Below are 15,984 nucleotides of genomic sequence, written 5' to 3'. Positions count from 1 at the left end.
AAGCTTGTACAATGCTGCAGTGTGCAAGATGACACAAATGTTAAGAAATTAAAAACAGAAATATTCAGATATTGCGCTTTTTCTTCTCATGGCAGGGTACCCCCAATTACTTTTGACTTCATTTCACCTGTAAAGAATCATCTGATTTTAATTTAATCATCTGAATCAAAATTATTTATTCGAAAATATTACATTCAAAGTAACTCATTTTAAAGCTTTTCTTCTAGAGCCATTACTTGGATATCACGTGATGAGTGTTTAGCTGGATTTTTGAGAGAGATCCTATGCTCTATGTCACTGTGTACGATTAGACCGCGGACTTGTGGCGTCACGTAGAACATAAGATACAGACACATGTGAAGTCAATGAAGCATGTGCCGTCTTCCTTTTAAATAACGCAAATCAAAGTTTTCACAAATTGTATGTTTCTAATAGGACTGCATAGTGGCTACTATCCATTCGCAGTCCACGAGAATTTCGATATCCAGTTTCTGAACCGGATGAAGCCGCCTGGGCTCTTAGGATGCAACACTACACTAGGAATTTCATTTTCATAAAAGCATTCAAAGCCGAACGAATACTCGATGGATCTTTTAAATATGTCGCATTATTGTACGATATGAACGCTGTCGATTACCTGCATCTTGAAAATCCACCGACTGGAGCCAGGTTCATTCCCATGCTTTTGGGCGTAAGATACCAACTCATAAACACTACAACACTTTGTCGGCATTTACAATTATAACAATTATGCTGAATTTAAAGTAAATGTATATATATATATATATATATATGAGTTTAAAGTGCTTTTCTCTCTATCACAGGTGATCGCAAGACAACTGCATGCCCACCCCGGGAAAGGCGCCACTGCTCCAGTTTCTCTGAGTGTTCACTTGAACAACGTGAACGACAATTCACCAGTCATTGCACCTTTGTCCAGTGTCCGACTGCCTGCCGGAGACGGGATCAGAACAGTCACGAAGGTACTTTTAAGCCTCCTATGACATCAGACGTTTTTTTCCAACTTTTTTTCTTGTTAGTTATTTTACAGTACCATATGATGAGGGGGTCATGGCACACTAACGAGGTACGGGGAGATATACCGTATCTCACGGTGAGCAAGACCCACACATTAAGGGGTAAACACCCAGCTGAGCGGAAGCTCAGTATGGTGACCTTCCCCGGCGCAATAAGCACCAAGCCCGTCCGTAACACAGACGACTATCGACCGCCGCACTCAGTCCCGCGGGGGGCCCGCTACGCGGACCCCCCGTGAGATGGAACCTAAGGCCTACGGCTAAGAGGTGGGATGTGTGCGGAGAAAAGTACCATATGATGTTGGTGTTGCTCCAAACGCAATTCAGATTGTAGCAAAGTTTCCTGAAACGTTGTTCGCCGTTTGTGTGTCAATCTAAATATCAACAGCAAATTTGTCAAAAATAAGAATTTTCATGTCTGTGGTGGTAATATCGTTTTTTCAGTGATTCTGCTTTTACCTTTCTAAGCCGAATTAAATGTGTTGAAAGTATTTTTTTTTTCAACTTATTTTGCTGTAAACATAAAAAACAATCACATATGCAACAATGCGTTTTAAAAATTTTCTAGTGTCGCTTAACCTAAATGTCAAATGATTTATCTATTTATTTATGTATTTATTGGTCTATTCATCTATTCTTCTAAGTATTTATCGATCTATTTATCTATATTTCTATGTATTTATTGATCTATTTATCTGTAATTCTATGTACTTATTGATCTATTTATCAATATTTATATGTATTTATCTACCTATCCATCTATATTTCTATATATTTATTGTTCTATTTTTCTATCCATTTATGTGTTTATCCATCTATTTACCTTTCTATGTATTTATCGATCTATTAATTTCGTCATGTATGTTTTTATCGATCTATTTTCCATCTTTCTATATTTTTATTGATCTATTTTTCTACCAGTGTATTTATCGATCTATTTATCTATGCACTTGTGTATTTATTGATCTATCTTTTGATCGACTCATCAGTTTATCTATCGCATACATTTACATAGAAAGTCTTAAATTGTTCATTTGACATGTATGGACTATTGTTATTCATTCTCAAAGATAAACTTTGAGTGATTTCAACTGGAACCCCTTATTAGAACCTCTTATTATCACAGTTATCAGAAAGGATTTATCTGAATTTAAAACCTTCAAGCTGCGGCCAAAAGGCGAAATAAGAAGTGTTCATTGAAGGAAAAGAAATCAGAACCTTTTTTTTTTTTGGAAATGATAGGCGATTTAGAAACTAGTTATAATCATTAGCTGTTAAAAGTATTTGTTCTGAATGGCTTAATGAAATAGTTGAAGAAAAAAATGGCGGAAAATGATTCATTGATATTCACTCAATATCGCACAAAAATGTGCATATTTTGAGCTAAATTTGTTTTTAAAAGGATAGTTTCAGGGCTGGTAGCTTTTTACTTTATGAATATTTATCGCTTTGTTTCATGCTGAGCTTTTTTGCGATTCCTACATCTATGGACTTAATACTTTTCTCTTATTTTATAATTGATTTTTTTATAATTTTAATTCGGGCAAATGTGTTTTTCCTCAAAATGAATTATCATGTAGAGTGTAAGGATTGACTTCAAGAGTTATGCTAAGTTAGTCAATAGCAATTCTGATCTATCTCTGCTTATATTTCCTTCCGTTTACATATAAGTACATTTACGAAGTGTTTAAAATTTATGGAATCTGTAATTTTGGTTATCCACAAGTACTATTACTTAAAATATATTTTACTTACAGATATTTTCTTAACATTGAACAAAGTGAAGTAAATCTTGATTTTTCTTAAGTACACAAAAAAACGTCTGGAAAATTTGTATCGGTTAGGAAAATGTATATCGATTCACCTGAGTAGACTGACGCAAGTTTTTCAGATTTAATTTTAAAAACTTTTTGCAATATGGGCTTAAATTTCAATGAGTAATTCGTTTCAACTGATTGACAATTAGTTATACTTTTGAATTGTTTTCGTAAAAACCTTCATTTTTTGTTTTGTTTGTTAATTTGAAGGGAAATGGCACGTGATCCTTTTGATGCAATTACCTTAAATTGGTTACAAAGACGAAGTTACTAATGATTACTTATGACTAATGACTATTAACCGTAATAAATTATGTAGTATTGTTATGTAACTGTCCTGCAGAAAATTTTCCTTTGAAGTTCGTTTTTTAAAGGAATTTTTTTTTCCTTGAAGGTTGTTGCAGCAGATGCTGATGACGTTTCGGGATCTGAGCAGTTGGTGTTTTCGATATACCACGTGTCCAACGACGGCCTGTCCAAGTTCCGCATCGGCCGGACGTCCGGCCTCGTGGAAGTGGTGGACAGCGTGGCTGCCGGACAGTCGTTCAGCATCACTGTGCAAGCCACTGATCCTGGGGGCAGGTAAGTTTTGCACCTCTTCTCAAGCTTAAACTTCCTCTCCCAGCGCTGGAATAGTTACAAAGACCTTCTAGATTTCTCAGAAGGGAAAGAATAACTTGAATGTAAAATATTTGACAAACACTTATTTGTAATTGTTTTTGCTTTGCTAATCCTAATTGATCTGAAATCGGATCAGGTCCATGAGGCCATTCGCACTGAATTTCTCCAACACCAGACCAGGCCTGTCCTGTTCAGTGTCCTCATGGGACAAGGTAACGCAACAGTGTAAGTGATGCGCAGTGGCTTCGCTTTCACTGCACTTGGTGCACCTGAAGAAAGTCTTAATACCATTTTAGAATATTAGAGATCTAAGGTGAGCAGAAGCCAGTCGAAAAAAGCTGTCTAGCCCTGCCGGTCCTCTCCAAAGTCCAAAGCTCTACCAGTACCAAATTTATAATTTGGCGCAGATGATACATAAGTACAATTACAAAAGTGACGACCAGCAACAAGCTCTGGGCCTAGCTAGGCTGGTCCTAGTCAATTTACAATCCCCCAGTGAAGATCAATGGCCCTCTTAAAACTATCTACTCCTTTGCTCATTACCACCTCTTCCGGTAAACTGTTCCAAGGTTCCACTACCCTGCTAAAATAATAATTTTTCCTAATATCCATGTTAGCCTGAGATTTAAATAGCTTAAAACAGTGACCCCTTGATCTGTTTTCAGTGCTAAACTTTAGCCCCGTAACATCTTTCATTTTAATAAATTTAAACAACTGAATCATGTCCCCTCGGTCTCGTCTTTGCTCAAGACTGTACATTTTTAGCCTTCTAAGCCTGGAATCATAATCTAAGTGGGAAAGTCCATTTATTAGCCTCGTAGCCCGCCTTTGAACCCTTTCCAATACAGTAATATCTTTCTTAAGATAAGGAGACCAAAACTGAACAGCATACTCCAAATGAGGTCTTACCAAACTTCTATACATCTAACATCTCTTTAAGAGCATGATTAAGAGTATGATATATAAAAATAAGTGCTTTAACTTAAACAGGAGACTCTGTATTTTCAGAAATTTCTGTTTAAATAGTTTTTTTTTAAAAATCGGATTAAAAAAGAGCAAACATTCATAGCCACTTTTACTGATTTGTTTCAAATAGAATTATAAAAACTTACCTCAATTGTAGAGAATACATAAATTATTTGACGTAATTTAACATTAGTAAAACAGATAGAAAATTACGAGACAGACATGGAGTAAAATGAGCGACATGGTAAAAACTTCGGTAAACATTGTACTAATCGGCTATTCAATTTTGTGATTATTTCTATCATTAAATGATTCTTCCACTTTTCAGGTTCAGTCAGGCCATTCTGGACGTGATGGTGATTGCTGGCCCCAATTCCGGAGGGCCCGTTTTTTCACAGGATCGGTACGATGCCCAAGTAAGCGAGGGCGCTGCAGTGCATTCCACTGTTGTCACCGTTACAGTAAGTTCTCTTCAGTTGTTTTTATATATTTTAATGTATGCAAGCTGTTTTCGATTAATTTCATTAATTTATAATTGAACCACATTCCTGCACCGCAGAGTCAAATTAACGTTAGCCCGAAAATGGCGAGTTTAGGTTATTACCTTAAGCAGGAATAAAAGTAAAGGGAGCAAGTGCAATCATTGGCTTAGCAAAAGCTGACGCAAAGACTCCAATTCATGTGACTCAACGACGACGAATGGTTGGCACGTTTTGCGTGGAACAAGCGAGAGAGTTCCGATTTTTCCCAATGCTTTGATCTAAAATCTGTCACGTGACTTGGGGTCTTGGTTTCAGGAAAGAAGGTCTTTACTCTCTCCATTTTATCTCTTCTCCTGGTTATTACTACTGTATGGTGGAGCGAAAGGAAACGAAAAGAAAATGGTGCTGTTCCATTTCACTCATTGTTATTTTTTTATGTGACTCTAATCACCGTAAAATTTCCCCTTAAGTACACCTGAAATTGCTCCTTCGTGCTTTTGTTTTTAATTTAATCTTCATAATTTCTCTAAATAAGTAGTGGCAACAGTTAAAATAGTTTACCTTCGTTTGCGCTCCACTTCATTTTTTGTTGGTGTTTATTTTATTCTTTTCAAGGGTGCAAAAATATTTCTTGAGTTTTTGTGTGTGTTCTTCTTTGCTATTTCATGTGTTAATTATTCTATAGTCCACTAATAAATCGAATTTTATTTTAAAAACCTTTTCTGAAGTTTTCTTATTGTGAATTCGGTGCTTCGATTCATTCTATGCATCAATTGCATTGTATGTAAAACCCTTTTCCGTATTGCGTCACAACAACGTATTTCTACACAAAAATTTCCTCCACAATTATTTACCACTCATATAAGAAGACGATTTTCAAACATTATATGCACCAGACATACGTTTTTACGCTAGCCTGCGAAGTAGTGACAATGTGACTTACATGCAATACACCAGACAGTGTTCTGCCCATATTGTTCTCCCTGAACCCTTTTTTAAAGGCGGCAACTTACTGCTAAATGTGACTAACGTTAAATGAAAAGATTATCATATAAGCTTTGTGCTACAATATGATTAAAGTGAAAAACCAACGCAAATAAAGCACAACTTTTTTTTTTGAAGAAAATACAGCATATAGCTATTTTAAGGCTACAATGGAGCCTCTCCATCAGTGCAAAAAGCTCACCAACACAACCGAAAGTCGCGAGAGAACTGACAACACCACGTGGACACCGATATTTATACCAAAGAGGTCCAACCGATACGAATTCAGGACATAAGACAACAAACAACCAATCAGCAAACGACATGTCAACCCCAGTCTCAGAGCAAGGGGGAGAGACAACCAATCAGAAACCGGGAGACAAAAGGGAGAGACAACCAATCAGGAGACAAAAGGGAGAGACAACCAATCAGAAACCGGGAGACAAAAGGGAGAGACAACCAATCAGGAGACAAAAGGGAGAGACAACCAATCAGAAGCCAGGAGACAAAAAGAGACTAACTAACAAAAATGACTAACGTTACTCTGACTTTTTAGAACAGATTTTATCAGAGCACTTTAATACAATCCTTTAATAACTGTATAACTTTTCCTTTATACGGACTCTTAGAATACGTAATTTTACCAATTCAGAGACAACTTTAATGATGCAGCATGAAGTGATCAAAGCAGAGATATGAGAACGTTTCAATTAAATCTCATAACATTCAATATTCTAATGTTTCTCCTTAGGCTGAAGACCCAGAGAAAGATGAGGTAACATATTCAATTATGGAGGGGAACATCAACGGAGATTTCACTATCAATCCCAGAAGGTGAGTTTCAAAAAAAGCCAGTTCTAAGTAAGAGTATCAATAAAACTTTTAATGCTATTAGTTGCAAATAGTATGCATGTCTAAATACATCCTACTTTCTTTACTTTATAATCATTTAACCCTCTTTTCATTATAAACCTCATATAGGGCTTTTACTTCAAGCGATAGCTTTGTTGGAAAATATCAGCAAATCTGCACCGTCACACATTCATAAAGTAAAGCATTTATGAGGCCTTAAAGTGTATATACTGCCTCTTTCAGGGAAACAGCAGTATTTGCAAATTTTTCATTTTTTTCCGTTTTGTGTTTTATTCATCTATTTTACTTCAGCTTTGTTGAAAAAAACATGCTTATTTGCGTCAACTTATAATAAAGCATTAGAATAACATTAAATTCCAACATTTTGCTAGTGTTTGTTAGGAATCAAAAGCGTGTTTCTTCAAGTACACTCTAAAAAAAAATCGATGCACCAAGACGGAGTAGTCAGGATGAAACGAAAAGTTACTAAGAGGGAGTAGTCAGGATGAAACGAAAAGTTATACACGTAAGGGCACAATTGATATGAGAAAGTGATTACAAAATGAAAGAAAACCGATCCTTTATTTCAAGAGAAATCTCAATGGAATAGATGTTTTTGGTATCTTGTTGAGTTTTCTCTAGCGTGGATACTTGATGTTATACAAATGAGCTCAAACTCGTAGGCTGTCTTTTACCTGCCCACGGTAGTGTAATATATAAGAATCATCTTTAAATAGCACCATGGATGGCAAAATCTTACTGTCGATACATTGGTGCAATTTGTTTGAGAAGAAAAAATCGCAGATCTTTCATTCTCACATACCATGTGCATGCTTTTAAATTATTTCACAGCATAATACATCGCCTATAAAATTTAAAAATGATGTATTGCATCTTATAAATTGGGCCTTGGCTGAAAGAAAAGAAAAAGAGAAAATAAAAATTGATAATGGGGTCGTTTTCGAAACTTTAAAAGTATTTTTTTTTTCTGAAAGAGCATGCTTAAAAACATGGGATCTGACCGTTTTTCAAATAATTTGACTAAGTTTAATATTTAAAAAAAAATATGTTAATCGGTGCGCTTTCATGGTTTACGCTTCTGCCGATGATTTCACAAATGATGAAATGCCATTCACAGAGTACAATATTTAATTCGCTTATTTACTCGCGTGTACTGGCAACGATATGGTTGACAGCAAGCGAAGAACGCAATTTGTTTAATTCGCTTCTTGATTATCATAAAGTGGAAACGCGGTAGACAGACGCGCCAAAGTACATCATTTGTGACGTCCTAAAACCTTATTTTCAAAATCAGACATTAAAAAAAATAATTAAAAATGAAGCGTTGGGAAAATGAAGGTTTTTCCTCGCTCCATGTTATTTTTTTTTTATTATTATTCTATCAATTTCAGTGACTAAAAATAGCAGGTACCTTTGAGTAAAGGAAACAACCCCATTCGGTCAGTAGAATAAATACGTTTACATCGAAATTAATCATTTTGAATCTTTGTTCTGGCATATGGTTAAGATTCAATGAAATATTGTACTGCGAAAATGTAATCATTGACTGAGCTGGAACCACATTCCAAAAAATGGTATGAATGGCCATTTACTTCAAGCTTATCAGCGAGTAATGTAACACTATTGAACTGGGGAAATGGAAAAATTTCTTTTCTGAAATAACAGTAGTCACTCAATGCTTCAAGTTTTTGAATTTGATCGTCTTGGGGTAAAGAGCTAGTTTTAAACTGAGTGATCCTTATTTACAAATACTAGTTTTAGCAGTAATTGATAATTTTTGTTTGCGTTATTTTCAATTTCTTTCTTTTTTTTTTACAGTGGTACTATTTCCGTAGCCCGTCGTCTAGATCGTGAAGAAGTTTCCGCTTACTCTCTTATCATCAAAGCTGCCGATCCAAGTCAAATGGTAAAGGTTGAACTTCCCTGCTCCTCTTTCTAAAAAGACATTTATAGGATAAGAAACTAAAAAAACCTTTGTGGAGAAAAGTAAAATGAAACTTCAAAACGTCTATTCGCTAAAAAACTACAGAGCACTGCGCCCATATGTTTTGAGGTTGCTTCCTTTGCATTGCAAAAAAAGTGAACGTTTTAATGAATTACCGACAGAAGTCTTTGATCGGATGAATTTCCATACACTATCTCACTTCTTTTGCATTTAAAAAGGGGTTCCTTGTAACCCAGAAACACGTGAATTTCGTGCGAATTAATGTTCGAATATTTATACAAATACAAATGTGACGACCAGCAAATGGCTCTGGGCCCAGCTAGGCTGCTCCTAGTCAATTAATTAGTCCTCAATGTAGATCAATGGCCCTCTTAAAGCTATCCACCCCCTTGCTCATTACCAGCTAAGCTATTCCAAGTGCCCACAACCCTACTAAAGTAGTAGTTTGCCTTACTTCCAGGTTAGCCTGAGATTTGAATAGCTTAAAACAATGACCCCTCGTCCTGCTTTCGGTGCAAAAATTTAATCCATTAACATCATTCATTTTGATAAATTTAAACAACTGAATCATATCCCCTCTGATCCTCCTTTGCTCCAATGTATATATATTAAGCATATTAGGTCTGGTATCATAATCTAAATCTGAAAGTCCCCTTACTAGTCTAGTTACCCTTCTTTGAACCTTTTCCAATACACAAATATCTTTCCTCAGATAAGGCGACCAAAACTGCACAGCGTACTCCAAACACGGTCTTATTAAACTCCTATATAAAGGCAGAAAAACCTTAGATTTGTTTGAAATAGATCTATTGATAAACCCAAGCATTCTGTTGGCTTTGTTACTTGCAATGCTGCACTGTTGACTAAACTTGAAGTCCTGATTTATTAAGATACCCAGATCAATAACATTTAAATTTTATTTTACTTATAGGTTTCCTCCCATTCATGTTAAAAATGAAAGTTAAATAACTTTGTTAACGTTAAATACAACACAGTGCCGATCATCCGCAAAAGTCATCGCTCATTTGCACTTAAGACTAACGGACTAGAATAAGATGTGATTAAAAAGAAAAAAAAAGGAAATTGTTTGTGTCAGTCAATGCTTTTTATTTGAAAATGACTGATTAATAAAATTTGTGTGTCAAAAAGAAAAGAGTTTATTCCACGGGTGAATTATTCATTATTCATTTTATTTGTGAAGAATTAAATTAAAAAATAAAAATACGTCAATACAAGAAACTAAATTGTTAGGTATTTCTTCATTGCTTGTTTTTATCTGTGAAAAAAAAATCAAAACTGAACTTAAAATTATCAAAGCCAAAAAAAAAAAAGCATTTTTTTAATGTAAGGTCACGGCTTTGCTTGCATGAACCGCTGATTGATGAATCCACATAATATTATTAAAACAAAAGGAAGTTCGTCAATACGAAAAGGTTGCAAAAAGATCGTTTTCTTTTCAAGCAATGTTCAGCTAAAAACAATTTCACAGTGATACCCGGAAAACTGAGATCTTAAACTATTTTTAAAGCACATATTTAGTCACACACGTTTTTACGTTAAAAGGGATAGCTGCCGCATATTGACCGTTCCCAAGCGGTAATTCTGTAATCCACGCTATGGCTTGATTTCATCCATGCTCAATAGATGGCGCCACTACTTTTTCATGATTTTTTTTGCTTTATTTTTAAAAATGTCTTGTGTCTTTTGAAGTTTTAACCATGGATAGCTTATCATCCGGCTTTACTTATTCAAATATTAATATTACAAACGATCAAAACGAAAATTTAACTTACAGAGTAAAAGAAATCACTGATGAAAATGCTGCAAATGTAAGTTTTAAAATGTTTTTTCTTAATTTAATTGCGGATATTCCCGAAAAAAAAAAGATATTCTTAAAGGGACAGAACAGCCGATTTAAATTATTGGAATTTAAAAAAAATGTGAAAATTCATGTGCCTAAAGGTTTAACGTTGTAATTAATAATTTAATCAACGGTCTAATTGATACAACTATATCAATTAGATAACATTATATGCAGTATTCGGGGGGGGGGGGGAGTTCATGTATATAGTGTGAAATGTAAGTCAGAACAGCTCTTTTACAAAAGTACTCCAATAGGCTTTCTAGTTTTTTATTTATTATTATTATTTTTTTTTTTTTGAAAAACACAAAGACACACACACACATATATATATATATATATATATATATATATATATATATATATATATATATATATATATATGCCAATGATTTTTTTTTGGTGGTGGGGGGGTGTGATCGCTTCCTTTTGGGGGGGGGACACATTCGCCCTTAGTTTTATTTACCCATGTTTTGTAGCATTTTTTAAAATTAATTTTCTGTTTAGTTTGTTCTTTAAGTTTTGTTGTTTTTTCCACCAGTACTTACATGTTCTTAACTTAATTGCTATTTTGGGCCTTTTTTGGTTAAAGATTTTTTAGATTGTATTTGTGTTTTAATAAAAATTGAATTAACTTCTCTTTTGATTGGCTTATACAGATTTAACTTAAATATGCTTGTTAATTTTATACACGGAACTGGTTACAGCAACACAGTGAAGATACAAAAAGTACTTGGCGTGTTGCAACAACATATCCGAAATCAGGGAGATTTAATAAATACAAAATCAGCTATCGCTGTGTGCATGACAGACAGAATAGTTTCTGGGGATGGTCCTTCAAAGCATACAGGATGCACTGCTAAATTGACAATCACAATACAAAGGCAAGTTACTTTCATTTAAATGTATATATAACAGGGTTTGAAATAAGGTTCAATTTCTAGAAGGGGAATGTCCCCCGTTACTTCAGATTCCAGGGGGGATTTTTTGAATTTCGGGGAGAATTTTTATAAGTTCTGAAAATTTGTTTACAATTTTTTTTTTATAATTCATTTTTATTTCATTTTTATATTTATTCATTTTTAAATTATAATTTTTTTCGTGTAATATCAGTCCCATTTTCAAATAATTATTCCTTAATTTTGCAATTTTACTTTATTATTTCATTTTCAATAAAATATTTTACAACTAAGTAACATCACATACACTCAATTATTTTTTTTTCAATAGAACATTTTCTGGTTCTAATTATCCGAATGGGGTTCAGTCCCGATTGTTTAGAAAAATATTTCTACTGAAGAAAGACTTTTTTTCTGGCGATCAAAAAGTTCAAGTAAAAAATTGCCTATAATTTTCCAAAACGGACTGTCGTTTCCAGCAGTTTTCGGATCGCATTTCGACCGGCGGATCGGAATTAGTTGATATTGGCGGATCGAATCGGTTGATGTAACCAGTTCTGTGTATAAAATTAACAAGCATATTTAAGTTAAATCTGTATAAGCCATTCAAAAGAGAAATTAATTCAATTTTTATTGAAACACAAATACAATCTAAAAAATCTTTAACCAAAAAAGGCCCAACATAGCAATTTAGTAAAGAACATGTAAGTACTGATGGAAAAAACAACAAAAGTTAAAGAACAAACTAAACAGAAAATAAATTTAAAAAAATGCTACAAAACATGGGTAAATAAAACTAAGGGCGAATGTGCCCCCCCCCAAAAGGATGCGATCCCCCCCCCCCAAAAAAAATCATTGGCATATATTATATATGTGTGTCTTTGTGTTTTTCAAAAATAAATAAATAAATAAATAAAAAACTAGAAAGCCTATTGGAGTACTTTTGTAAAAGAGCTGTTCTGACTTACATTTCACACTATGTATATGTACTCCCCCCCCACCCCGAATACTGCATATAATGTTATCTAATTGATATAGTTGTATCAATTAGACCGTTGATTAAATTATTAATTACAACGTTAAACCTTTAGGCACATGAATTTTCACATTTTTTCTTAAATTCCAATAATTTAAATCGGCTGTTCTGTCCCTTTAATAACATTTTTTTTTCGGGATTATCCGCAATTAAATTAAGAAAAAAAAATTTTAAACTTACATTTGCAGCATTTTCATCAGTGATTTCTTTTACTCTGTAAGTTAAATTTTCGTTTTGATCGTAAGACATTTTTGAAAAGAAAGCAAAAAAAAAAAAAAATTCATGAAAAAGTAGTGGCGCCATCTATTGAGCATAGAAGAAACCAAGCCATAGCGCGGATTACAGAATTACCGCTTGGGATCGGTCGATATGCATAGCTGCCATCTTTCTTAGGTGTAGTTGGTGTAAATATGGAACTTGATTTAAACATTGCCCATAATTATACCACCTCTTTTTTTCAAACAACAAGACATTTTTCTCAAGCGATGCAACTTGCATCTTTCATGATGGAAAATTTTGTGAAGACACTCGGGGAGAGGTGTTAGCGAAATGTGTTATGTGCCATATATGGGCACAATTAGATTGTGCCGGGGCAGAAACAGCCAGCTATGCTTGCGATTTCTGCAAACACTTTTTTTTTCTTCCAGAAATAAATTCTTTGCCATTTCATATACTTATTTCTTGTATCATACTTGTTTGTATACTTTCTTGTGTATACTTGTTTCTTGTTTTTAAGCTATTTTTGGTGCCCTTTCTGAAGAGAGCCCATATTTACACCCTATTTTTTCTAGTCCTTTTTTAAAAAATTTTTTAAAGCGTTTTTGTAAGTTGTTGTTTTGAAATAAAACCATTGATACCAATCATTGTTTTGCCTTCTCAAATTTAGGATACTTGTTAAAGTTGTTGATGAAAGGAAAAAAAATCAAGAATTTTTCGAATTGAAAATAAATCAAAAACAAAAGATGACGTCCATATTTACACCTTTTCCTCTATCCTTGCCAAGCTAAAATAAGAACTAAAATTACTTTGCCCGGCGCAATGAATTATTCTTGTTTTAGACTTGAATTTGCATCAAAATCAATCGTTTATTTCCCGATTCAAGATCCAAAACGTTAAAGATTTTATAGGTTGTTTCACATAAGAGAATATTATTTCTTTCGTTTTTCAAATTCTTTATTGTTTAAATTCAAAATGTCACTCAAATAAGCAAAGCATTTTCTCCGCTACTTCTAAACTAATTTGATAATTAAAGTTAAACTTGAAGTTGTTCGTATTAGACGAGACCAAGCTGTGTCGCGAAACAACTTCAAACTCTCTTCTGCCACGCGGTTGTAACAGATACATGAAACCAATTAACTTATAACATTTTATTGAAGAAAAATTATGAACTAAAATGAACGAACATAAATTAAAATCATAACAGAACTAACAGAACACCTGAACATGAATTCACTGGGCATATATACCAAACTGCTTGGCTAATACTGTTGCCATTTTAAAAAACATAAAAGTTTTTCCACAAGCTGTAACCGTGCTTGTATTTAGTGATTTCGGCTGAGGTATCTTTTTTTCAGTTTAAATTTGTGTATTTTTTCTCTCCCGTTTTTCGATAAAAAGTTGCAATGTGATGCAAAAAAGAGTTAGTAACATCTTCATTAAGATAATTGACTAAATCCATTGTTTATATTCACAGTTCACAACTACAGCCGTTGACGTCAGAGTTACTGACATTAATGACAAGAACCCTGTCTTTCTTCAACCTGAATACACTTTTAGGGTGGATGAGGGGCTGCATGATGCTTATGTGGGGACTGTTCAGGTATGGATTCTCCTTTTTTTTATTTCTGTAACTTTAATGGCGGTATTCGTCGATTACTTACACTGAGAAAAATGAAGTTATCAAAAATGAGTACATTCATGCTTTTTTCAATATTTCTTGAAACCTTTTTTTTTTTTCAAATATGAGTACCCATGTTTTCAAATAGTGTGCTGTATTATTTCGTACTCAAAAATGAGTGCATCACTCGGTTAATACTCAATTTCTAAATTATTACATATTCAAAAATAAGCTAAGAAACTTCAAAAATGAGCACATGTTGACTTGAGTTTTTGATGAGTATTTGAATGTTTCAAATTTGAATACCACATAATTGAAGCCATTTTGACTCTGAGATACGTTCAAATTTTATTACTTTACTAGCTGCGTGCCCGGCGTTGCACGGGCTACGTAAAAAACGAAAGAGATGTCCAATTGATGTTTTTGCATTACTCTGACATCAGTTTCTAAAGCGCTAAGGAGTAAATAAATACGCGTAATGCAAGGTTTGCAAAACACCAGTAGAGAATATTTTTGGCAAAAATCTCTTTAAAGTTAATCATAGTTATCAATAATGCAAGTTATGCGTATTTTCAATTAGCACAAAAGATAAAAATACATGCATTATCAATTATAATCTGAGCTCACTTTAAACTGAATTAAATCTGATAGACTATATCTGAAACATTTGTATGTACAATTACGATCAGCTTTTTACATAAAATGACACATACTTTTTGGTTGCTTACGTGAAACTAAAGCACCAAGACTTAATAAATACCAATTAGCATTAATTTAAAACCATGTCATCAGATTCGAATTAAGCTTTAGTTAAAATCCTTAAAAACAATATTTTTGTTCAACTCTGTTTCACTTAAAGAAATTCAAACAATCTTAATTTAACATGTTCTTTTAACGATACAAACTGTATTTCAAAAATAGAAACAGGAAGGAAAAAGAGAGTTATTACAATTCGAAAACTCATCCATGTGACGGGAAAAAGTCTATCAAAATAAACATAATTAGTCGCACATCCTAAATGTACGAAAATATGAGGTCGGTGAATAATAAACTTACACTACAATCAATAAACATAGCTAAAGAAACAACTTTCATATGCTGAAAAGAGTTAAGAACGTTAAATGTAAAAAATAAAAAAAGGACAGACGATAAAATAAAGGCTATGTCTGAATAGGGCAACCAATTTTAAACTAATTTAAAATGAAATTTTAGATGGAAACGTTGTTTTAAGATTTGGACAGCAGCCAAAAAATCTCTTTTAAAACAATTATTAGAATTTTACTTGCTCGCGCACATGCAAAATGGCAACAGGAAAGAAATAAAAATTCCTGAATAACGTTATGTTAATTAACGTTTTAATTAATATCTCTGCTAATTAAAGTCGCACAATTACGAGATTGATCCTATTGTTTCCTTTGGAAAATTTCGAATTGATCGGTATCTCGTTTGACTCCCGATTCGCAGTGGTTCTAGAGAAGATAGATCTTCAGACCGACAGACAGACAGACAGACGCGAACAGATTTTAATATTATAGTGGATCGTCAGTTTTAAAATTGTTGTCTTTAGAGTGTTCTTAAAAGTTGTTTCCCGTGTCTCTTTATAAGTTTGAGGAGAGTTAATCTTAT

The 15,984-nt window shown here is 33.6% G+C and overlaps 1 protein-coding gene across 1 annotated transcript in view; it reads left to right on the top strand.

Annotated features, from left to right (window-relative positions):
• The window catches only part of LOC129226227 (cadherin-99C-like), an 84,174-nt gene that overhangs the window by 20,426 nt on the left and 47,764 nt on the right, over positions 1-15,984 (top strand). The window contains exons 13-18 of the mRNA XM_054860826.1: positions 825-983; positions 3,249-3,436; positions 4,770-4,902; positions 6,659-6,741; positions 8,599-8,686; positions 14,215-14,340. Of these exons, the coding sequence (XP_054716801.1) occupies positions 825-983; positions 3,249-3,436; positions 4,770-4,902; positions 6,659-6,741; positions 8,599-8,686; positions 14,215-14,340 (777 nt within the window). The remainder of the gene's footprint in view (positions 1-824; positions 984-3,248; positions 3,437-4,769; positions 4,903-6,658; positions 6,742-8,598; positions 8,687-14,214; positions 14,341-15,984) is intronic.

Source organism: Uloborus diversus, chromosome 7 (genome assembly GCF_026930045.1).
Source record: "Uloborus diversus isolate 005 chromosome 7, Udiv.v.3.1, whole genome shotgun sequence".
NCBI lineage: Eukaryota > Metazoa > Arthropoda > Arachnida > Araneae > Uloboridae > Uloborus > Uloborus diversus.
The sequence above is the reverse complement of the archived record's forward strand: the minus strand, read 5'-3'. Positions and strand labels throughout refer to the sequence as shown.